Source organism: Manduca sexta, chromosome 18 (genome assembly GCF_014839805.1).
Source record: "Manduca sexta isolate Smith_Timp_Sample1 chromosome 18, JHU_Msex_v1.0, whole genome shotgun sequence".
NCBI lineage: Eukaryota > Metazoa > Arthropoda > Insecta > Lepidoptera > Sphingidae > Manduca > Manduca sexta.
The window spans coordinates 12167122-12191998 of record NC_051132.1 but is presented as its reverse complement, the minus strand read 5'-3'; the positions used below and the strand labels follow the sequence as shown (position 1 = coordinate 12191998).

The 24877-nt window shown below is 34.6% G+C and overlaps 1 protein-coding gene across 1 annotated transcript; it reads right to left on the bottom strand.

Moving 5' to 3' along the window:
• LOC115440266 (NAD kinase 2, mitochondrial) lies at nt 1-24784 on the bottom strand (the record flags this gene model as incomplete). The annotated part of the gene is made up of 11 exons (XM_037439939.1): nt 24430-24784; nt 14040-14184; nt 8400-8564; nt 5241-5342; nt 4670-4781; nt 4118-4227; nt 3779-3896; nt 1596-1726; nt 1090-1236; nt 407-531; nt 1-62 (listed from the first exon to the last, which is right to left on the bottom strand). Coding segments are annotated over exons 1-11 (1266 nt in total), but the record flags the coding sequence as incomplete, so codon positions are not given.
• Nucleotides 24785-24877: the final 93 nt, after the last annotated feature.

Genomic DNA, 24877 nt, shown 5'->3' with positions numbered 1-24877 from the left:
CTCGAGTTGCGCTTCTGTACCATCATTGAACGGGAAAGAGACGCTACCGTCAACCACTAGACCTGTTCACGGAATATTATTGAATATAAAGTTGAGCAGTCTTGGTTCTAGATATGCGTATAGTTGTTTTAAACACATCGTTCGTTCGTTGTAAACTTAGAAAAATAAGTGTGAGAAACGAATAAATTATACATTTTAATGTGGACATAAAGTTATGTTGATTTTATATATATTTATGACATGTTTTTACATTTAATCTCCATTGAAGCTTTCAAAAATGTTTACTATGAGAATTCGTTAAGTAAATTACTGTAAGCAATAAGACCGTCAATTAGGCCACCTCTCATATTTTTAATATAACGTAGATTATTTCGGTGTGCAGTAAAGATTTAATAAGTAGTAGTACCTGCGTCGCTGCAGTGGCTCTTGACCTGCACGCTGGCGGCGCGGTCGCGCACGCGCAGGCCGCGCGGCGCGGGCCACTCCTCGAACGTTATGTACTCGCGCACCGAGTACGCCAGCTGCTCGAGTCTAGGCAACACATATACATATATTACACAAACCCTTTACGAAACAAATTGGAGACGGGCGTGCCAAAATGTACGAACCCACAAATTATCAAAAAATTCAATTATTTTATATATAACTAACTTTTGCTCGCGGCTTCGCCCGAGTGAACGGATTTTCGGGATAAAAGTCCCACTATATATTTTCCCGGATAGTAGCCTATAACCTTGGGTCTTATACTATCTCCATACCAAATTTTGCTTTCTTATACCACGTCTTATGTCACGCCCGTTCCCGTGGGAATGGGATAAAAAGTATCCTATGTCCGTCTCCTGGTTCTAAGCTGCCTCTCCACCAATTTTCAGCCAAGTCGGTTCATCCGTTCTTGAGTTATAAATAGTGTAACTAACACCACTTTCTTTTATAGATATATAGATTATTACACATGAATTGTTTATAGGCGTTCATGGTCATTGACCACCACCTGACCTGACATATTCAGCTACAACAACTTCATTATCTGGCCCTCATACCCACAACTTCAGCTCCTGTAAGCCAATATCAACAATGGAACGCTTTCACCCCATACCTGGCGGAAACATGAGTTTCTCGTTGTATCTCTCGGTGACCTCGCGCGCCTTCTCCAACCTAGTGTCCAGGTTCACGCCGAAGTCTTCAGACAAGATCTTCATCAGCTCCAGCACGGAGTGTGTACGGAGACAGTTGATACTGGAAAACAGAAGTGATTGATTTGAATGTTGCTTCCATAATAGTCCCTGCCTACCCATAAATAACCAGAGATTTGTACAATAAAGTATTGCATGGCATTGCACTGTCTTCATATAGATGAATGTTATGCTAAATTCTGTAATATACCAAAATTTCAACATGCATACCAACTCAAACCGATTGCAGTATACGAAAAACCTCATGATTATTTTATGCTAAGAATTAAAAAAGATTGAAATTCATAAAAACTAATACAAAACCTTGCTACGTGTTTGAAAAAAACAATAGTTGCCTCGCTTTTCTGGGTGGCCTAAAATCAGGTGGAAGAATTATATAAAATATTATATGTAGGTAATTACCTGAAATGCCATGATGTGCTTGTACCCGTGGTGACACACAGACCGGAGCTCTTCGTGTGCGTCCACTGGCCGTTGTCGATCTGTAGCCTCAGTAGGGATACTCGTGACGTCACGCTCTCGCCTATGAACACCTGCGAATGGGAGAAAGAGATGGGTATATATGACGCACTAATAAAGAAGATAGGTAAAAATGTTAGATACATTTTCGTGGATTTCGAAATATAAGGGTACTATGTCATCATTTTAAAAAATAAGACAAGCTATCTGTAAGTCAATTATTTGAAATTACATTGATAAGAATTTACGATATCAATTATAATATCTATCATATATTTCATCATGCTAAAATAACTTATCTGCAATGTAAAACTTGGCTGTATAGACTTTAATTCCCGTTCTTGTCAAACGAAAAAAGATAAAAGCAACCAACATTTCCTTCAATTACCCCACCTAGACATTAAGCGCCTTTTTATTACGGACAATTAACTACGTCAACTTCCATAAATATTATGTAAAGTGATAACAAAACGCAAATATTATTACTGCATGTCGAAGGAACAAACACATAGAGCCTAACCACACATGTTATGTCGTTGTGTAAACAAATAAGTCGCGTGTGCGGATGGATTTATAACATTTTACTGTTCTATTTTAAAATTGAATGTGACACAATTTTTTCTTCACCTTTTGACATTTATGTTACACTCAGAACAATGACAAGCATAGAAGTAACACTATGACATTTGAGCGTACTCTGTCTTAGACAGCAAGAAATTTAATTGTGTTGCGATCCCTTCTGACATCTTATCGATATCGATAAATGCTTTGTCTATCGGCTATGGTAAATTCACAGACCTGCTAAAATAAACACTTTTCGGTCAGTCAACTACAAGCCGTTGCAAATTGCTATTTAGATAGAGGCTAAAAGATATCAAAACCCTGTTTGGTATTCAAGTACCAAAACATCACTACAACATACCAATATCATTCACACAAAATGGTCTAGCATTTAGATTATTAAATTAAGAAAATGTTAGAAATTTCGGAAGGAATGGAAACCGCTGTAACAAACAAGAAATCGGCCGGAATTTCGTCTAGGAGAAAACCAGTACGCAGTAAGGGATTAAAAGATACCCAAGAGGTGTGATTTGACAAAAGCTACTAAAATGGGACAGTAAAATTAAAACACACCGGTATCATTCATGTCACATATGTTTGATAACTTATTTCAATGTTAATAAAACTTTGTCGAAATGCTAAGAGCAAACACGGTGCTGTTTTTCAATGCCAATTGGGACGAGCTATGGAAACGATCCATTTTTGCCTCATAGCATCATCTGTGGAATCTGCAATGAAACACATTGTATGAAACACACTATGAAAATCAGATAGTTTCCTCGATCCCAGCCTTCGCGCACGGTTTCCAAGTGGCTTTTACCACTACACCACCATACATTGAAAGTAAAGGCAATTTATTCAAAATAGTAAACTACAATATACTAACATCTATGTTATCGACAGAATATGCAGCACAACACTATTGACCACGACTACGTAAATTGGTAAAATGAAAAATACTTAATAATGACTGGATCGAATGGCCAACAGCAGATTATAATATGACTACAGCATAATAAAGTATAATTAATAACACTTTTGCACTTATATACAGGGTTTAAGCAAATATATTCGATTTTTGTTTACTCACCGATGGAGGCCCTTTTGATTTCAGTTTCCTCTTATTCTTCGACTTTATTTATTATTTGCACGGTGGATAACACATTTGACATTTTATTTTGTGTTTTTAATTTGGCATCATAAAGAGGACCAAAGGTAACCATTTGGTTATTTTAAAGTGTACGCAAGCCGACCTTAGCAACATAATATTTGTCTCGTTCTTTTCAACGGTTTTGGCCTATTTGAAAAATAGGATAAGTATATGAGGGTAATTTAGATTCCTTCTATGCTTGTTCTTATTCTGAGATGTTACATATCGGTAGATGTCTAAATCGTTGTTTGACAAAGGTGTCCATAATTGGGTCCAGGTTTTGTAGCACTTTTACCTCGATTATTTCTCTTATATAAAATGTGTGCTAATGTTAGGTGTGTTTATCGTATAGATGTTCTTAGGCAATAAGAACGAATTTAGTATAATTTTTATATGGAATGCAAAAGTGAATTACCTCATTGAGAGCCAAATACGGGAGTACTTTAGTGGCGAGTTTAGGGTTTTGTTCTGGATTGTTCGGCTGTGACGCTCTAGCTTCTTGGTTCTCTTCTGTATTTGGCACTGGAGGATATCTGAAAAAATGTTACCTTGTACCAATATTTTATTTTTTAATCAACATCTTATAAGAGATGACAAAATCTAGAAACTAATTATTTTTTAAGTGTCCTGGTAATGAAGATCACCTTTTTCATTCTACGGCTCCACGTAATAGTGGAAGAAATTAACATAAGTTATTGGAGTACAACGTAAGAACGGGAAAATTATGTTTGACATTGTCATCTATGAAACCTACCTGCAATAGTGCAGCGTGTGCAGGTCAACAGGCGCGATGGTGTCGATCAGCTTCGGCTCGCAGGTGATGGTGGTGCGTATCCGCGAGCGGCGCATCCAGCGGAACCGGCCCTGCGACCAAACACTTCGGCGCTAAGTTACATTGAATGTCGGCGGTGGCGCCACAGAGCACGCGTCACGTGACACTTGCTACGATGTTCTATATTCAAATATTTCTCACATTACAATTACAAACGATATTCGATATTCAAATATTTGTGACATTACAATTACAAACTATGTTCGATATTCAAATATTTGTTACATTACAATTACAAACGATGTTCTATATTCGAATGTTTAATTTTTTAGAATTCTGGCAAATGATTGGTGGGTTATACTAAATTATTATTTATGAGCATAGACAATGGCGAAATGGTGGGGGACTTTGCCAAATTCTAAAGACCAGAATAAGGACATGAATAGGGAGATTTACTAGATATCCCGCCCTTGCAGTATAACTCTACTTACAACATTTGTTAATGATACAAGGTTCAAACCTAACAACACTTACCTCCCTTCCAGAGCGTGGGAGCGCACCCTTCACGTCATTAGAACACCAAGTGGGTAGGCAGAGACGCCCGACCGACTTGTGCGGGGCGCTGTTGAAGCCTATCACTGGTTTACTGTCGACAAAATAATAAGGAAATATTAATTTGCTGCAACACATTTTAGTGTATATGTGCAGTATGGATATTAACAAAAAACGAAAGATATTTGTATTTTAACAGCATTCAAATGAATCATATTCACAAAAAAATTACGATTCCGAAAAATCATGTCTGTTTTACATGGAATTCAAAATTGTGCCCATAAAGGCTCGCTTAACACATCATGGAACTAAAATAAACTTATGAATCAATGTAGATGCACTAACTAACCTTTTGGGTATAAAGACATGAGCTCAAATTTACCGTCCCTAAACCCCCTATTTTCCCCTACTAAATAATAAACCGAAGATAGTTACAAGCAAAAGCTATTGTTTTTTTCCACGTGCACGGTAGTGTTTAGATATTAAATACTGACAGGCATGTAACGTTACCAACTTCAGACCGGTCAAGTGATTTGGCGACAGCTATACTCACTTTGCGTCTCTAACTCTAGAAGCAGCTAGAAGGAAGGTGCCGTCGCCGCCGCACGGCACCACCACGTCGCACCATTTGATCATGTCTTCGTTATATGTTAATCTGGAAATAAATTATATTATGAACAGTGGTACATATAGGTGGAAGGTAAAGAAAAAATATTACTTAGTATTTGGGAACCTGCTTTTTTTCTAAGCAGAAACTGTTGCAATTGACATGTCCGCTTTTAATATGGGCGCTGAACATTTTTTTGAACAAATTCCATCCAACTTCAAACTTATTGTATAAAGTAGCTAAAATGTGGAACTTGGAATCATTCAAATAATCATTTTAGACTCCTCCATTAATAAGACAAGTAAGAAAGAAATGTGGCAGAGTAACTCATAAAAACAACTTCATTGATTCGTTTCTTTTACTGCATCTCATGGTAAGTGGAGTGGACTTCAATAGAATGGCGACTGTCAAGATATGATTAACATCGACACTCGCCAGAATTATGCCGGCCTGTTGGAACCGGATATACACAGGCTGATCCCGGAACGCGAGACACTTACGAGGGCCACTATAGCGGGTGTAGCACCTTGTGTACTGTGGTCGCTATCTGGGCGGATATAAAATATATCCTACTACTAGCAAAAATACTATTTATAATTAACATCAAGTACATTCGTACCGGCGATCATTACAAAGTAACAAGTACACATTATGCAACACTATTACGATAAGCATTGTTTGTTTGTCACAAATAACTGTGTGGGAAAAATACTTAATGTTACAAAACACGGATGGAATATTTCATATTCTATAATTAGAGAATAAATAAATAAACACTACAAAATATATTTGTTTTTTAATTTATATGTGTACTAGTGTTTAGCCTCCCTTTCGAGTTGGCAGCAGAGAGTATGCCTACATTTTTGTGCCTTACAAAACATTAATGAAATATACAAATAAACCTTCCTCTTAAAGCACTTCGTCCATTAGTGAAAACTGTATGAAAATATTAGTAAACTCGATTAACTCGAAAGAGTTAATCGAGTTGCGACAGACAGACGCAGCGGGACGACTTAGTTTTTTAAAATGTAAGAATATATTTAGTATAATTAAGGAGGTCCAATTTGTGATTTGGATGTTAGAAAGTATTCCCCAAAACCACTTACTTATTCCGACTTATTTCCATTCATAGGAAGATACTATTTCTATGAGTGCCAACGACAAATTTTGGTCGCTAAAACTGACATACGCGAGCGAATCTAAGAGCCAAAGCTAGCACGAAGTATATAATATGATGTAATTCTATAATTACGCAACTGTCTCGACTCTACAATGTCTCGTTCAACGAAACATGCACACAATGTAAACAAACATTCCCTTAACCTTACGGTAAATGTGTTTATGAAGATGTTTGTTAGAAGTGAACGCAGAAACTGCTGAACGGATTTAGATAAAATTTTGCAGACAGATGGAGCATGGCCTGGATTAATACAGGATATTTAATTGGAAAAACTACGTAGCGGTACGTACGCAACTTTCGCGAGCATTTTTTTATAATGTCATTAAATAGTACATAAATAAATAATTTATGATTTATCTTCAAATTGACTGACATTGCGTATGTAACAATTAGACTCTATTTTGTTAACATTGTCTGGTTGGCCAATTAAAGTTTTATTGAAAATTACCTACACCACGTATAGCACGAAATACATGATGCTACTACATACCTAATACTATGTATTTCTTTTTTACAAAAATATAAATATTTGTTCAAAGATAGACATGATGTGACGCAGACATAAGTCGTAAATTTCGTTATATTGAAAACCAAAAATAACTTCCTTATGTAATTAATAAAACTAGGAGCTGTTCGCGGCTTCGCCCAAGCGAAAGTCCTTAATAAAAATCCCACTCTGCTTTCGGATATAGAAGTCTCCTCTTTTAAATCCAGTTTAGAATCTAGCCATGTGCCAAATGTCATCCAAACACGTTCAGCGATGTCTTTGATAGCTTTTAACAAACATTTTCATAACCTTTCGGATTTATTATATTATTAAGAAGTAACATAAAATTTAATAAGTATGTCTCTGAATAAATGTGCGTAACGAAATAGTATTAAAACATTTTCTGTCTCATTTCTCTTTTTTTTTTGTTTGTCTTGGTACATGCATTCTATCAAATAAAATACAGAATAAATTTATCAAAACAAATAAGAATCTGTTAAGGCAGAATAAATCGTAATATAACTTAGTAAAATCTATTTCGTTGTGTACATTTATTTTGAGAAATAGTCTTATTTTACGTGATTTATTTTATCGCTACGTTCATGTATATAGTATTCTGATATAACATTTTTCTCGGTCAATTAACCCTATAAGGCCATGTGACATTTACGTAAGGTTGCAACCAATTCCACCAATCAACTCGCCAATTGAGCATCAAGGCCTCGCGTTATAAAACTGGTTTGTTATGTGATAATGATAAAAAACAACTACATTGCAGCTGACTAGTGCATCGTTATACAAAACATATCTCTACAAAAAGAATTCAGTTTCTCTTGATTGACACTATAATTATTTCGACCTGCCAAATTGCTCTTACATACTTCGTTTAAAGTGTCAACACTATGATCTATATAATATCAGCCCTGTATTATATATTGTCTCACTGTTTGGCACGGGCCTCCTCTACTACTGAGAGGGAAAGCAGAAAACAAAGAAACATAAGAAATCATTATATAGGGAATGATCTATGTAATGATTTCTTTAAAACTATTTTACAATTAATCGTGGTTTTTACTATGATCTATAGGTAGAACATAACGCTGTTTACTCAGGGAACTTGTTCGGCGATTTATCGAAATTATATTTTCATTGTGGTATAGTACTTTATCAATGTGTATTTGCGGCCGAACAGGGCAGTCTTCACCCGAAGATGTAAAGGATATGTGGCAATAGGGCGCAGTCACCTAGGGGCCGCAAGCCGATCACCCGATAAAAAAAAGGAAAACATTGCGGCCAAATTTTTTTGCTTGAACCTTGGCAAAAAGGTAAATATTTTTTTTTAATTAATGAAAGGGCACAAGCAGACATTCACGCCCCGACGATCAATACAATTGAGACGGCTTTGTTACTGAGTACTCTAATAATGTTTAAAACCCACCTGCTAGCCATCTCGACCTTCAGCCCCATCTCCTTCAGGCTGGTAGCTACATTTTCTTCGAACGCCTTCTGCTGCCTGTGGTTCGACAACATTGTGTCGAAGTCAGACCCTCGCTTTCGGAGTATCCTCTCCAGCTCCGCGTCAGGTATGTAGTCGTGGCTGTGCCTGCGAAAAATGTATTTATATTACAAAATTTAAATTGTACCATAACAGCTTGTTTACACGTTTTACGACATCAGATCATATGCTGCTGGTAGAAATACGTCTGTAAATAAACAATGATAGCGCCTCAAATAACACTTGGAGAGGTTAGATATTATCCATCACAATGTTTAGTAATTATCCTGCATAGTGTCTCTTCAAATCAGATCACAATAATGTTGTTACGCTCATGGGTAACAGTATTATTGTGATCAGATTTTTGTGATTAGAAAAAAATGCTGTTGAAATGGCGCGAATTAACATTTCAACAGCATTTTTTACTAACAGTCAGAACGTTTGATAAGCACGATGCTGTATTCTCTGGCTCCTAGGAGCGGAATTTGACACATTAGCTCATATTTATCTATATCTATACTTATAATAAATCTGTAGAGAGGTCAATTCTGTACATTAAATATATTTCCAAAATAAATAACTATCAGGGGGTGATTAGGGATCGATACTGATTCCAAAAATGCAATTAGTAAAATTTTTGTCTGTCTGTCTGTCTGTCTGTCTGTATAACCGTTATAGAAACAAAAACTACTCGACGGATTTTAATGAAACTTGGTACAATTATTTGTCATACTCCTGTGCTGGTTATAGTATACTTTTCATCACGCTACAATTAATAGGAGCAGAGCAGTGAAGGGAAATGTTGGGAAAACGGGAGAAGTTACTCCATTTTTAAGCTTCCGTCGCGTGTGCAACCTTAATGGTTAAAGCTACACAGAAATCATGTATGACGGAAATATTCTCCTTAAAATTATGTAAAAAATATCCCACGACAGCATATGTCTATCTTTTATAGTTGACTCACAATAACACGTGTAACTCCCGATAACTTAGCAGTTCGAAACTTTCTCATTATATTTGTCTACTCTTACGTTTATAACACTCTCAGTCATCCCTAATTAAAAAAGTTAACATTATTAAATATTCCATAAAAAATAATCATAGAAATCGATATAGAAACACCAAAGTTATACATGTGATACGCTAATAATAAGCCATCATACGTGAATACTGAATCATGCTATAAAGATTATTTCTGTATATATATAAGGTCGCGAACGCACAGGCGGCTTGCTTGGCACCTAGAGGCTAGCGAATCACCTAGCGAGTAGCTTCGTAAAACGAACATTCTTGAACGTTCGCGACCGGCTCCATTTTTTAAGTCCGAAATCCACGCGGGCGAAGCATATATAAAATAAAACAAAGTCCCCTTTTCTGTCGGTCTGTATGTGATCGATTTTCTCATTTTTACTGAACGGATATTTATAAATTTTGGTATGGAGATAGTTGAAGACTCTGGGAAGGTAATAGGATTCTTTCTATTTTGAAAAACTTCTTCACGCGGGCGAAGCCGCGAGCAAAACTAGTTATTAATAAAACGTCGACAGCTCAATACATACGCCTTATGACATACTTATTTTAAAGAAGACGCAAATACGCCATTTATAATCGATTTTATATCTTTATCGATGATATTTCATAATAGCGTGATGACTATTGCGGAAAACATAACAATGCGAAAAGCTTAAAATTGCGCGTTGTACAAAACATATGGCAAAGTTTATCAACAGAGCTCTTATCTTATCAAGCGAGGCCCAATAACTGGTTATAATTGTGAACTCGGAAATAATGAAATCCACTTACATATGACGCTGGGATTACTACTGATTCATACTTCTTTACAAAATTATATCTCTCAATATTCTGAAAGGAAACCATCGCAGAGAATTTTTAAGCGATGATGCTAGTTTCCCAAAAGTAACCCAGTGGGTAAGTTACAGTGGCGACGGGTCCATCTAATCCGATTTCAGCCGACTTACTTTATGTAGAACTAGCTTTTGCTCGCGGCTTCGCCCGCGTGAAGGAGTTTTCCGGGATAAAAGTCCTGCTATATACATGGTCATTTTGACATTGCGTTACTAAATGAAACCACATAGGTACTCGTCTTCACCCCTTGCTGATATTGTGCCAAAAATCTTCCACAAATACTGAATATTTTCACTAAAAATCCTGGTTTTAGTTTTCTGATGTTTGATCATGTTGTAGTTTAATGCGAATATGGCGTGTGCGTGGGTGTATTTCTGACTGAAAGTCTGATGTTGCCGCTGCGACGAATTATCTAAGAGTAAGCAGTAATGGCAGTAGGGCGCGTAAAATATAAGTTACTTTTTATTAATATTTATTTTGTTCGAAATTATAACTTTTTTATTTTACATCTATGGCTCATGTAACTTATGGTAAAGTGTTATTTCCAAGTATATAAGTATGTGTTTTCATTTAGAAACGCAGTGTCAAAATGACCCTGTATTTTCCCGGAATAGAAAGTCTATAACCTACTAAGGTCTTAAACTATCTCCATACCAAATGTCATAAAAATCCGTTCAGTAGATTACCACCAATAATTGTATACCATTATTTTGTTGGTTTTATTTGTGTGTAGAAAAATAAATGGTTTAAATATATAATAGAAACTAAAACGTAAACATATCATAATACAACGTTAGAAAGTAAGCAATAAATAATAAACTGTTTATCATTGTCTTACTAAGTTGCATTTATGACAAGTTAACTGAATTATGTAATATTATGTTGATGTAATATACACACACAAACATTATGAAAATAAATGTCTGTCTGAGATTACGAAATAAAGGCTTTTTCAAGTTCACACAGTACAATGACTTAAATATGCATTTTGTTTTGTTACCCAAACTTATCTACAAATCATTCTTTACCAATAAGCAATTTTTTTAAGGGTATTTTTTACTGGCAAAAACATATCATATGTTCAAGTCTGTCGATGATAATGTTCAAGTCTGTGACACCTCCCAACATCCCTTGATACCCTCACTACGATTTGGTGCTCTGGACGTTCGGCCAGTTCCACCCTAAAGTCAGTCAACGAAAGTCATTGATACCCTCTTTCGGCCACGTCGGTCAATCTCAACGGAAATCAGCCAAGTACGCAGGATATCTTATAGTGCACAAGTGTGTGCGCAATATACAGGTGCACTCTCTGTTCCTTCGATCAGTCCGGTGAGACGGCACGACATGACCGGAGAGAGATCAGGCGCAGGACCAATGGCTTTACGTGCTTTTAATACAATATATTCCCCGACCCATTTCACAAAAGCCACAATACTCCATAAAACAATTACAGATTAACTTTTAAACACGCGACAATAAACTGATAGTTTTAATTAACTGATATATTAATTGGCGGGCTGGGACACGTGCGTCGTGCAAATCATTCGAGCGTATGTAATAAGTTTTTACCAGTAATCAGTTCTCACGTTTGTTTTGTTTCGATAATTGGTATTTGAATTGGTAAAGTTCGAAGGAAAATTATAGCGATTAATTGTAAAACATTTAATTAATCTCAAGTGTTGTGTATTCTCAATCTTATTAATCTACTAATATTATAAAATATGTAAAAGTTTTTGCAGATGTTTGAATGTTCGTTAGCTTAGACATATGAACTAAACGGATCTGTATTAAAAGTAACACACCAGTTTCGGATTAACATCTGCGCCATTTTTTTTATACGGTCACTGCAATGTGACTCGACTGCAGCTGATGGTAAGTGGTGTGGGGTCCAATAGAACTTCGACTAACGAGAGATGATTACCCCTGACAGTCGACACAATTATGCCGGCCTGTTGGAACCAGATATACGCAGGCTGATCCTGGAACGCGATACTTACGTGGGCCACTATGGCGGGTTTTAACATCTCGTATACTGTGGTCGCTATCCAGGCGAATATAAAATATATTCTACCACCAACTACCTATTTGAATCTCCACATTCTTCAAAGGCTCATTTACGTTCCGCTGAACAACTCAATGTTACAAAACAATTATAGTATTATTGTAATCGCGTATCTGTAATCATCGAATGCTATATAAATCTATGTCATGCTATGTCTCACTTTAACATCACAAATCGGCGTGCGTGCGTGACGTCGAGCACGCATATTGAAATCGAATGTTGACAGCATTGATCAAACATAAGTTCGAAGTAAACAAACATGATGGAAGTATCTAGAGAACTACAAGTCAAGTGTCGTGAGAATACGAAAGTCGAAACTTTTATGTAGAAGGCGCCAATGAACGATTGCGTCACTTAGAGTGATCATCGTCGACAATAGACGTCCATCATACCAGAGAAGAATCATTAATATCCATTCAGATGGTGAGGATGGAATCCCATCTTAAGGTTATGGCTTGTGTGTTATTTGGTGCGTATAATTACTTACGTATAGGAAGAACGCACAAATTCTTATATGCATATTGGATATATGCGTATATGCAACTAACATGCGTACCTGATATTGGAACCCGTGTATTAAATTCATATAATTATAAATCAAAGGGCTAAACAATTACAACCGGTAACCAATGATCCTTTGTGTATTAATGTTTACGAAAGGCTATTTATTGAACATACCAACAGGTCATTCACATGGTACGTAATTTTCAATAAAGACCGGCAAATTAAATTTGATATCTATACTAATATACTAAAGTTGAAAGGCTTGTTTGTTTAAACGGTCAGGAACTATTAAAACGGTTTTGAATTTTTCACTAATAATTAGCTACATTACTCTTGTGTACTATAGGCTACTTTATATTGCGCGGAAAATATCCTGGAAAAATTATTTCACGCGGGCGGCGCCGCAGGTAATAGCTAGTAATAAATTTGAAGTCATCAAAAACAAGCGTGAAAAAGAATATTTGCGCGCTGTCTAGCCATGTCGGCTGATAATATGTAAGATGCTATCGTTTCGTTAGTAATCAACCATCGATATATTTGTATCGGTAGAAAATACGTCAAAGTAATTAACGTTTTTAGGCTGTCTGATGGGGACAAAAGAACAATACATTTTAATCCTAAGATAGTAAATCATAATACAAAATAATTCATTAGTAAACATCTCCAATAGATAATATTGACACATTGTCTCATATTTAAACAGTGATAAATTTCTCATACGTGAGAATCCATCAAAACAAATCACTTTGTCTATTGTTACGGGCAAACGACACTGGGTTCACGTACAAAGGGTTTTTGTAGCCAGCACTGTACATACGCTGGCTACAAAAATCTTTACAATCTTAGCTGGTGCTAAGCTTTGTAAGGCTCATCTCATGTCTCAGAATCATGCAAATAATGCTTGCACTAAATAATAAGTGATACTTTTTGAAAGGAAAAATTATGATTGTGAAATGTAGATAGATGTTTTAACGTTGACTTTTCGGACGTCCAACATCGCAGTCCGCCCCGTGACCTCGAAGGCTGCAGTAATCGAAACGTCGGGAGAAAATTATATTATAAAGAACCAAGATTAACTCTGAAAACTAGTTTTAATTTAATGTCTAAAATTCGCGTCAACGTAAGAAATCATTAAGGGACATTCACATTACCTTTCATATTCATATCTGGTAACTTTAGAGACGATCAAACATTTCTCCATCTTCAATTTAGGTTCGACATCCTTCGACGCTGAGCTGCCTCCGCGGCGTCTGCTTGCTGTGTTTGAAGCTTCGACTAGTTCCTTCTGTCTGAGTCCTGGGGGCAAAAACATTTACTTGTACCACAATACTTTTAGAACAATCGACACTACCAAATATTTTTAAAGATGTCAAATATTTAAATATAGTCTATAATATTTGCAACATATAACAAAATCGCAGTAGAATTGCAAGGTAAAATTCTTAGTTTGTTTGCAGAAAATAATCTCTACAACTGCTGAATAGACACTGTAATCTTTATGCTATTAGAAAATTTTACCACACTTGAGCTAGCGTAGGTTTTTATCCCAAAAAAACTGCCCACAACAATGATGTTAGACGTAACGATATAATTATAAAATATATAGTGGCAATTACTGTTTACTGCCACATCAGTCGATATCCAATATATTAAATATGTTGCACTTCAAGGACTAAAGATGGATGACCACCACGCCCACTGCGCAATCTATGTTTACTAACAAACAAAATACATTCCTATCCTTACTATCTTTGAATAAAATGTAAATAAAAGTCGGATCCAGAAAATCATACCGCGTATAGTTTTATCTTCAGTATTATAACCTATAGTCCTCTAGAGTGATAAATACATTATGCCAACTTCTCACATTTTTTAAACAGTTTATTTACCACATCTGCCTTTTCGAATTTCTACATTTTTGTTCAAAAAAATATTGGTAAAGAATTCATATATAACAATACGTGCACAAAATAAATGATGATGTATTATACTTTAATTATTCTAGAAACAATACAATGTTCCATAGATGCCAGTAAATCGAAACCAAATATTGTAAACTATTTAAGGAGGTGCCTAGGGCCCTACGGAGTCTTACAACAATAAAATCCTTGTTACCGATAGTGATTTTTTATGTTTAGCGATTGTTAGACATTGAAATAAAACTATTTTTAGGATTTTGTCTCGGATTATTTATATTATTCTTTTCAAGTTATTATAACTTTGACTTTTCGCACGACCTCAGTCCACCCCGTGACTTTGAAGGCTGCAGTCTTCGAAACATCGGGAGAAAATAATAATATAAAAAACCGCGATATAATCCAGAAAATAAATTTATTTCAATGCGTTTCTAATCGTTTCGTTCCATTCCCTTACCACTTACGTCAATACATTTTGGAAGCATACAGTAATTAGGTTAATAACTGATTATAAAATGTTATTGGTCAGATAATGAACAATAATGAAAAAAAAATATACCCTACATATCACGCACCTATCACGTGTTTCAATATTGCAAACAATAAAATACTAAGAACCACGGTTGAACGAAGGTTCAATGAATAAATATAATTTTATCTAAATGTTTTTTTATTTAATGGTTTCTTTTAATTTCATACGGATAATGCGCTATCAATGCAACTTATGAGCATTCTTTTATAACATATTTATTTATTTAAACAATGTACTAAAATCACGTTATGTGTAGGCAATTAAAGGAATACACAACGCTTACAAATTACACACTCATATTTGGTAAATAATAAAATAAAAACATTAGAACTAAATCTAAAATCTACAAAATACAAATCTAGAGCAACTTGTCTTACAAAAGTGTAATATACTTTGAGAAGCCTATTTATAATTGGCCACATGATGTTATTAAAAAAAATTGTGTTATTTATATACACACAATGCAATTTTTTTATATTTCAATTTATAAGGGTATACAATGACTGTGGCTTTAGTTTAAGTTTTGAGGTGATCTAGTATTTTTTCTTCTATTGTTGCATGAATCATGAAAAATATCTAACTTAGGATTAATTTTACTAACATAATTATAAGTAATACAAATTCTGGGATATGGGCGCCTGTGAACCTTAGAAGAATCGACCTAAACATCAAAAGTTAAACCCACTATTAAAATCTCAATCATAGGATTACCTTCACTTTGTGGTACAACGGAAAGCAATACATTAGGAGTCGCTACGGATACATTTATTCACCACAGTGCAAAATACATGCTATACCTTTTTTATATACCATTGACTACCCTCCCACTATCAAAAAGCAATACTCATAATACATTAAAGACTATCTCTTTTGCGCATAAAAAACGCTTTGTCGCTACCCTCACTTGGAACATGAGTGGAACGGTTATATTGGTTTCTCCACTCTTACGGCCCAATGTCTAAACTTAGGAGCATAGCATCATCCGAGCGAGCATTGGACCGAGTCTCTAAGCCCTGTGTACAAGACTAACTGTTGCTTCAATACGGTCTATTGAAACATCTTTCCCATACTAAAATTCCCCATGTGAATTCCAGGAAGTCTAGTAATTTCTACGTTTCCTGCTAACAGCCAAACATCTCCACTAAATTCGAAATAGCAAGAAGTAAGATAATGATATCTAAAATCCTAAGTTTAATTAACGTATGTGACGCAACACCGCGACCTTCAAACGCTGACATTAACCTGCGTTTTATCAGAACGAATCTGTTTATAAAAAGTTTATTCTTACCATTTGCTTATCTTTGGCGAACGTGTACATTTAATATCCAAGTACTTTATTTTGCATTAAATTCTTAAATATAATCTATGGGCGGGGCGTTTATTGATCGATTGACATTAATTTATATTAATTTAAATCCAATTTTGAAGATATTTTTCGCCGTCTCGCGATGTTTGAATTCGTATGTTTTAGCGAAATGTAAATATTGAAATCCAAAGAAGATATAGCTTATGTTACTCAAGGGTAGTGTAGTGTCTTACAACGCATTTTTATAATCAATAAGATAGTTCCAGAGATAAATGCCTACATAGAGTCATAACTTCACTTCTATGTTTATATTTTTTTGTCTACACTAACATTATAAAGCTGGAATTTGTTTGAACGGCCTGGACAATGCTGCGATATTGAACTCTATTCGTAAGTACATTATCTCTAAGAGAATTAGCGTTTCAATACCGGTTTAGAGCTTTTCGCAGGTGTTAAACTAAAATATCTACGATCTCGGTTCACAACAATAGCGTCACCATCGGACCCTATAACGTTGCCTTATTCATTACTACACTTCTACACTCGCAAAAATTTAAGCATATTTACAACTACTGCATTTCTAGATAACCGTTCTCACCCATTAAATTTACTGCAACGCAATTTCTTTCAAATGATGCCAAAAAAACGTTTCCCACCAGTGACAATGCCGAGTTAAACAACGTGCTTTTAGCATTAATAAACTAAGGCTTAGACAAAGAGTTTCTCTGAATCTCAGCATTTTATGGTTCCGTACCTCGAAAGGAAAAAACGGAACCCTTATAGGACCAGTTTGATTTCCGTCCGTCTGTCTGTCTTTCCGACCGGCCGTACTTCTGTCAAGACCCTTCTTCTCAGGAACGCGTGGAGATATTTTTTTGATCGTCAAGTGGTAGGTACGGAACCTCACGAAACCGAGCCCCAATGACCTGATGACATTAATTGGCACGTTATCTCTCGTGCGTCGCTATGAATGGAATGTTTTCACTGATAAACACATGATTTATGTTTCAATTTAATTTTAGTCATGCGCTTTGTATTTATTATTATATGCGTCAGACAATAACACTGCCTGGATAGTTACGTATCTCGCAGAGGACGAGTGATATCGAAAATTGTTGCATAATGTACTCTCTTAATTTTCTCATTATATGCAGTTGTAACAATATCATTTTTCCGAATATAAATACTTGTAATATATAATACAAAAAATTGTTTCACATTAGAATTATGCAATTTATTTTGTATTGCATTGAAACTATTTTTCCTAGATCGGAATTTCTTACCTGCACTAACCTAACCCATTTCCCTCCCAGGCAATTCTTGTGCGCTCGGTCTTCTCACCGTATGTAGGGCCTTGCACGGGGGAACATAGGCCCTGACCATAAGCACACAGTTCAGTGTGTTTACCCGGTGGTTGTTACTACACATTGAGGCTTATCACGAACATTTCCTGGTCTTCTACCCTCCGTGCATGGTAAGTGGATTCCTTTCCTCCCCCCAAACGTCCTAACCCCGAATATCTCTTCCCAACTTTCCTTCAGGCCCCTGCTGTCGCTAAGTCGCGAAATTCTAGTATCCAATTCGCAGGTTTTCGCCAGTGTTGACTACGGAGTTTGATAATAAAAAAAAAACTAACTAACCTAACCTAACCTAACCCTTCTGGTATAAGTTGCGAGCATTAGATAATTAAATCCCCGATTAATATTATTAGAGAGACATACCTATTTCTACCTATTCACAAATAAACACAAAATATAATTATTTCGCAATTTACGAATACGGATTAACAATTAAGAGAAACAGATGATAACAATTCGAGAACCGCAAACCTTACGTAATACAAGTATAGTATAAATAGCTAGATGTAAATGCTAATTAAATCGCAAATGATACAGATAAGCGGTGAAAACACAGCCATCACGAGTATTGACAAACACGACTATCGATAAAGGAAACACAAATATTGCGAAGTGCACTTAAAACAAATAAGCCTAGCTCTACAAACAGTGGCAATTAACCCGTTACGAAGGGACGCGGCGTCACATCTTCATTTAAATATTTTAATTTGTTCCTTTACATGTCCTTTAAACATGGGAAATTTAGGCTCATATACTGAGAGCTTTAAAGCTATCAATGTTACACAATGTTATTTCAAAAACGGATAGACGAATTTTCATGAACTTAAAAAAAATTGTTTGATGTAAATATATATTAAATGTCAATAAAGGTATCCATAACATGGATTTTTATAGATCTAAAAAAGAGGGGGAGGAAGCTAGGAGGACTCGTTATATCATCTCTATTTAACTGTATTTGTGTTGAAGTATTGAGACTATGTATGACAATGCCGCATAAAACTGTGTACCTCTTTTTAAGCACATTTGTCATTCGCACATTCTTTTGCTTTGTAGCTCACAATCATGATCAAGAACAAAAAATATGTCCTTTTCACCGAAAGGATGATAAATATAAAATACACAACTCCAACAAAAATGAAAATAAATCTGACACGCGTAACGCAATCTCGAAAAAAAGATAATAAGTGGGCCGACTATTTATATCTTCTGTGCACTCAGAGTTAGAAGCATTGGTCGGGGATCGCAAAAATATAACAACAAAAATATTCTCGAAAGCGAAACGTGGGTATTCGATTACTCGTGCATTCTATTATAATTTTTTATTCCAAATATAAATTCTTTCCTTGTTTTGTATTTAAATTAAGTTCTACCAAATGAATTGTTCAATACATTAGATACGAAACAAATACCTGGCAAACTTTCTAAACTCGATTTTCTCGAAAACAGCTTGAGCCTTGCGTGTTTTGAATAATTTAATCATCAATCAATAATATATTATTCCAGATAGATTTTCGATAAAATGTATTTTTAAATGCAATACGAAATAACGGCCATCGTATCGAATAGTGAGACCCTTTGTCGGCCACACATACATCGACTCAACAGCTCGAAACCTCTACAGCGACTTCTACCACTCATTCCTCATTAAAACACAGAAGTAAATAAAAAGCAATACCAAACAGAAAACAAATAATCATAATATGCACTGAAAGGGTTCAATGGACACGCAATTAATAACAAGTTCGTGTTCAAGGAACGTGTCTATTCAACAAGTTCTTCTTTTCTATTGTAACGTAAACATATGCGTCATATAGGTATCTCTAATTGTTTACGCGTTACGTACTACTCAGTCATATTCAATACGAGATTCTAATTAATTTAAAATGCATAAAAAATCCTCAAATAAAATTAATGTTCAGTAGCTGCTACCTTATGTCTAGATATGATCTACTTCAGACTCCGTTCCGTTTTCAAACGTTTCTCGTCTAACGCTTGCATCTAAATGGGATCTGATAGAACGCGGTGATGCTATGATGGTGCTTTCTAACTGAACTTAATTTTATTATAAGACTCAATGTGACTCAGAATGACACGTCATATTTTTTTAATAGATTTTGAAATCAATTGTGTTTTTGCGTGACGCACGCATAAACACGGAAAGATTACGATTTCATTATAATAACGTTGTTATATGTAACAACAAATATCATCAACGCAATAAAATCATACGATTTTATTTATAAAACCTAAGGTCGTGATATAAATGCACAATATTTTGAATACAGTTATAGAACAAGTGACGAACGTACAATAATATATTTTTGGTTTACTTTACGAAGTCATCGACGTCCATACTAATATCATAAAATCAAATATTTGTTTATAAATCTGGACTCTAAATGTAGAGCTAATTTCCGAAACTAGTTCTGTTTCTGGAATAACCTACTTTCAATAAAAGAAAGCTACTTTGTTCTAGAGTTTCATCCCATACGGGCTTTTATCCCGGCAAAAGACTTTAACGCGTGCGTATTGGCATTCAATACATATTTATCAAAGTAAATTTTATATGTATATCTTCTGTATGTTTCTACATACCGTCTTACATTTTTTTTTCCTTAACTCAAAGGTTATTCGCGCATTACCAAAAGACAACTCAATCACGTACTAATTACAATTTATCTATTTTATTATCGGGGGAAAATCCAAAACAGCTTTCATTCAGTTAGAGGACTTTTCAAACAACATTACTCCAAAAAGAACTCTCATCCTAACTAAACAGCGGGCATAATCAATGTTAAAAATACATGTTAAAATTAGCAGCTAATCACTGAACTAATTCCGCTTTACATTTTTGGCTACAAAAACAACGCAAAACATATTAGAATGGCAATAACGATAACGGGTGATAACACATTGTATTAACATTATCAAGGTCACTACCAGCAATGTGCGAAGTTAAAGAATATTTGGATTTTCTTATCAAAAATTAGTGTACGGTTGGAAGTAATTAGGGTCGAATATCGGGTGTGTTTTCTATCTTTGGCTTGATAATAGGGGTAGAAAGGGCATTATTGGATAACATGTATGAACACACCAGTAAAACATTTTTTCACTAAGAGTGTGAAGTTTAAGTCGAACAGCTAAACAATTTTTCTTTTGTCGTCAAAATTATGATCGCATGATTACTCAGGATTAGTTCTATAAAATATTACGTATCCTCTCGCAAATCTCTAATGATTAAGGGTGGAAAGGGCATAATTGGCAAATAAACACTTTGTCGCTAAGAGAAGCCAAGTTTTAAGTAGACCAGCAAAACATAGTAATAAACTTATGTTGTCAGAATTGTGATGGCCTGCCCTTTTAATCAGGGTTAGTTCTCTCAAATATTATGTATTCTCTCGAAAATCTCTAAGTGGGGAGATCCGCGCGTGCGAAATGTAATGCAAGTAAGTACTAGGTATGTTTCGCATTGCGGACTTTTTTCTTGTTTTTCCTATTTTACTATCAAATGCATTATCAAGTCCAATCGTTACAATCAACCAAATAACGCGCTATTGGAGTAATATTTTTCCATAGTAAAGTACAGATTATGAATTTTATCAATATGCACTGATTATAAATGCAATCAGTTATCAAAATTACTAAAGCGAAACGAGCACGTGAAATTATTGTGATTAGCAAAAGCATGATGGGTGGTAAAACACTCATTACATCTTATTTGATAAGTTATCATACATATGATAACACTAATTCCCCTTATGCGGGAAAATAAGAAACAACCTTAATATTATTAAATCAAAATCACAAACATTATTGTGAAAAACCAATGACAAAAATTATCATCAATCAAAAATCCGTCTAGAACCTACTGAACTTGCCATCAGGTGCTATGAGATCACTTTGGCGTTCCAATATAAAAAAAATCTAATGAAATGTGCTATAATATTATGCAATTAATGATTTTAACTGTTTTTACTATAATCACTTACGTCATGAGAGTATTTGTATTATCTAAAAGAGTTATTATGCATCGGAATTACCGATATAACTACTATTTACAAATATGACTTATATAAGAAGATACCCTAATGCTAGCTCAAGGGTGTATGAACATTTACTGAAAAATAGGTGAATATAACAACTTTATTGACTGCCTCGGTGGCGTAGTTGTATTGCATGCCCGGTACAATAGCGCTCTGAGGTCCTGGGTTCGAATCCCGCGTCGGGCAAAGTGATATTTGGGTTTTTCTGCTCAGTAGCAGCCCGGAGTCTGGAATTTGTGCCCGATATGGCGATAGGCTCGCCCCCTATCACATTATGGGACGGAACATACTTGGCGAAAAGTGGGTGCCCTAGTTGCGCCTCTGCATACCCCTTCGGGGATAAATGCGTGATGTTATGTATGTATGTAACAACTTTATTCTCAAGCATGGTGAAGAGACCTTCTATTGGATTATAAATATTGGTAAAACAAATGCTAGAAGTGTACAAACAGCCACATAAGTAGCTGAAAGAATTCAAAATTTCGATTGCCTTTCAACTTTTGTATCCTCATCAACAATCGTTTTTTCTTTACTAAAATAAAGTTCAGAAGGTTTACTTTATCTTAAATGAAAAAAAAAACATTGCGATTGAACCTTCAATCGCAATGTTTTTTGGTTACCCACCCAAACCAAAAACCCCAAAACCTTAAAATTCTTCTACAAGTTAGGTAACTTGTAGAAGAATTTTAAGGTTTTGGGTTTGTTCAGCTATTTTTATGAATGACAGTACTTACTTTGCCAATTTCACAATTTCTTCTTATTTAATAATGTATATTAATTTCTATTATTATTTATGATCTATTAGTGCATATCCCATATATTATAAGATTGCCTTTAAGAATATCAAAATTTAACATACTTGCAAACTTCAATCTTATTATAAATACAAGTGCAAACCACACTAAATATGAAAACTGTTTCAATATTATACAAATAATGACTCAATGTCTGTGTTTGACAGTGGAATAATACTTATACAAAACAACACCATATGTGTGCAGGCTAAACAGAAACTATCTCTATTATCAAATACTAGCTGTGCCCATGGCTTTGCCCATGTGGAAATAAGTGTGTCACAATTTTTTTCTCATGTGAATCCTGACCCTATGATTTTTTACAACTTCTTTATATTTTATTCAATTTATACAAAACCGTAATGTACTATTAACTTAAACCTTCCTCAAGAATTGCAATGTCTTTTAGTAAAAACCATACAAAAATCGTTTCACATACAGACAGACAGATTTCAGGGGTTTTGTTGTATAGATTGTGGCTTTTTTTTTATTAATACTATATAAGAAAAATTAATTCTATCTATGTGTAAATAAGACTGTTAATTGTAACACACTACTTACTATATTTATTACCCGTGAAATATATATAGAAAAAAAATGCCATTACATTTTAAATAAAATTTGTTACAAATATTTCAGTTAACATCTCACAAGCAGTTTACATCAAAATAAACTATAATTTATTTGGATTTTAATTTAGTTGAAAAAATTTGATTTCAATATTGAAATTTTAACAAAACTAAAAATTGTGAAAAAGGCATCAGTTTGTTTATGTTTTGAGCATCCTACTATTATTATAAATGCGAAAGTGTGAGGATGGATATATGTATGTATGTGTGTTAGTTCCTTTTTCAGAAAAAACCTACTGAACGGATTTGGATGAAACTCCACAGTAATATTGTTTATTCATAATAATAACACATAGGCTACAATTTATAATGATTTTGTGTAATTTGGTTATAATATAACGATACATACCAAACAAGTCACAAAAAAATTATCCTAGAATACCCCTTCATGTGAGCAAAGCCACGAGCAAAAGCTAGTATTATATACAGATGAACATTTACATATACTATTAAACTTTTAAAAATACAACACTACAGTAATAATGTCTCCACATACCCTACAAGTATAACAGCTGTAAAAATAAATGAACATGCATTATTTTTAATGGTTCTAATCAATGTGTTTAATATTTTTCCCCAGAATAATAAAATTTATCTCTAAAGACATGTGCAAAATAATTGTCAATTTTCTGATGTTTTTTTTTCTTAATCTATAAGGAATAAAAATGGTTGGAATTTAAAAATAGCAAAACTTTTTTAACTTGTTTTATTTATCAATACTTATTAAAAACAAATATATTTACAACTTATATTTATCTTCAATTTTTTTATATCCTGTTTACTTTTTTACGTAAAAAGTTTCTCATTCTTTATGCATATCCATGGATCGTTAAATGATAATAAAAAATTAGGTAATCAACCGCATACGAATTCTATCAATAAACATAAAGCCTAACATTGGCTAAATGCAACTAAACTGCAAAGCCATAAAGGAAATAAAAAAAAAAACATAAAACTACTCACGTCTCAATCCCTTGGCAATGGACACGGTGAAATTATTTAACACAGACATTATGGGTACCAAGTCCACTCAAATTGTTTCAACGATTACACTACCGGTATCCACGTTTAGTTATTACTTATGAAATATATCTTTATCCACTACACGCTGATACGTTCTCGACACGATAAGTTGTGGCTGGAAATCACAGTAGAATGTGAAGCCAATGTACGAATGACGTATACTTCGCTAGTATCACAGAGGCGTGGCGATAAGATTATTACTTGTTCTAGCTCTTTAATGTTGATAAGCTATCGTTTTTATTTATAGAGAAACAACCTTGCGATCTCAATTCTTAGCTCGTCTCATCTGTCAAAGAGAGCATCAAATGTCAGTTATGTCATACGAAACCAATGTTTCTACGTAATAATTTTAGTTTACCCTAGGTATATAAATAACAGATGTGTATGA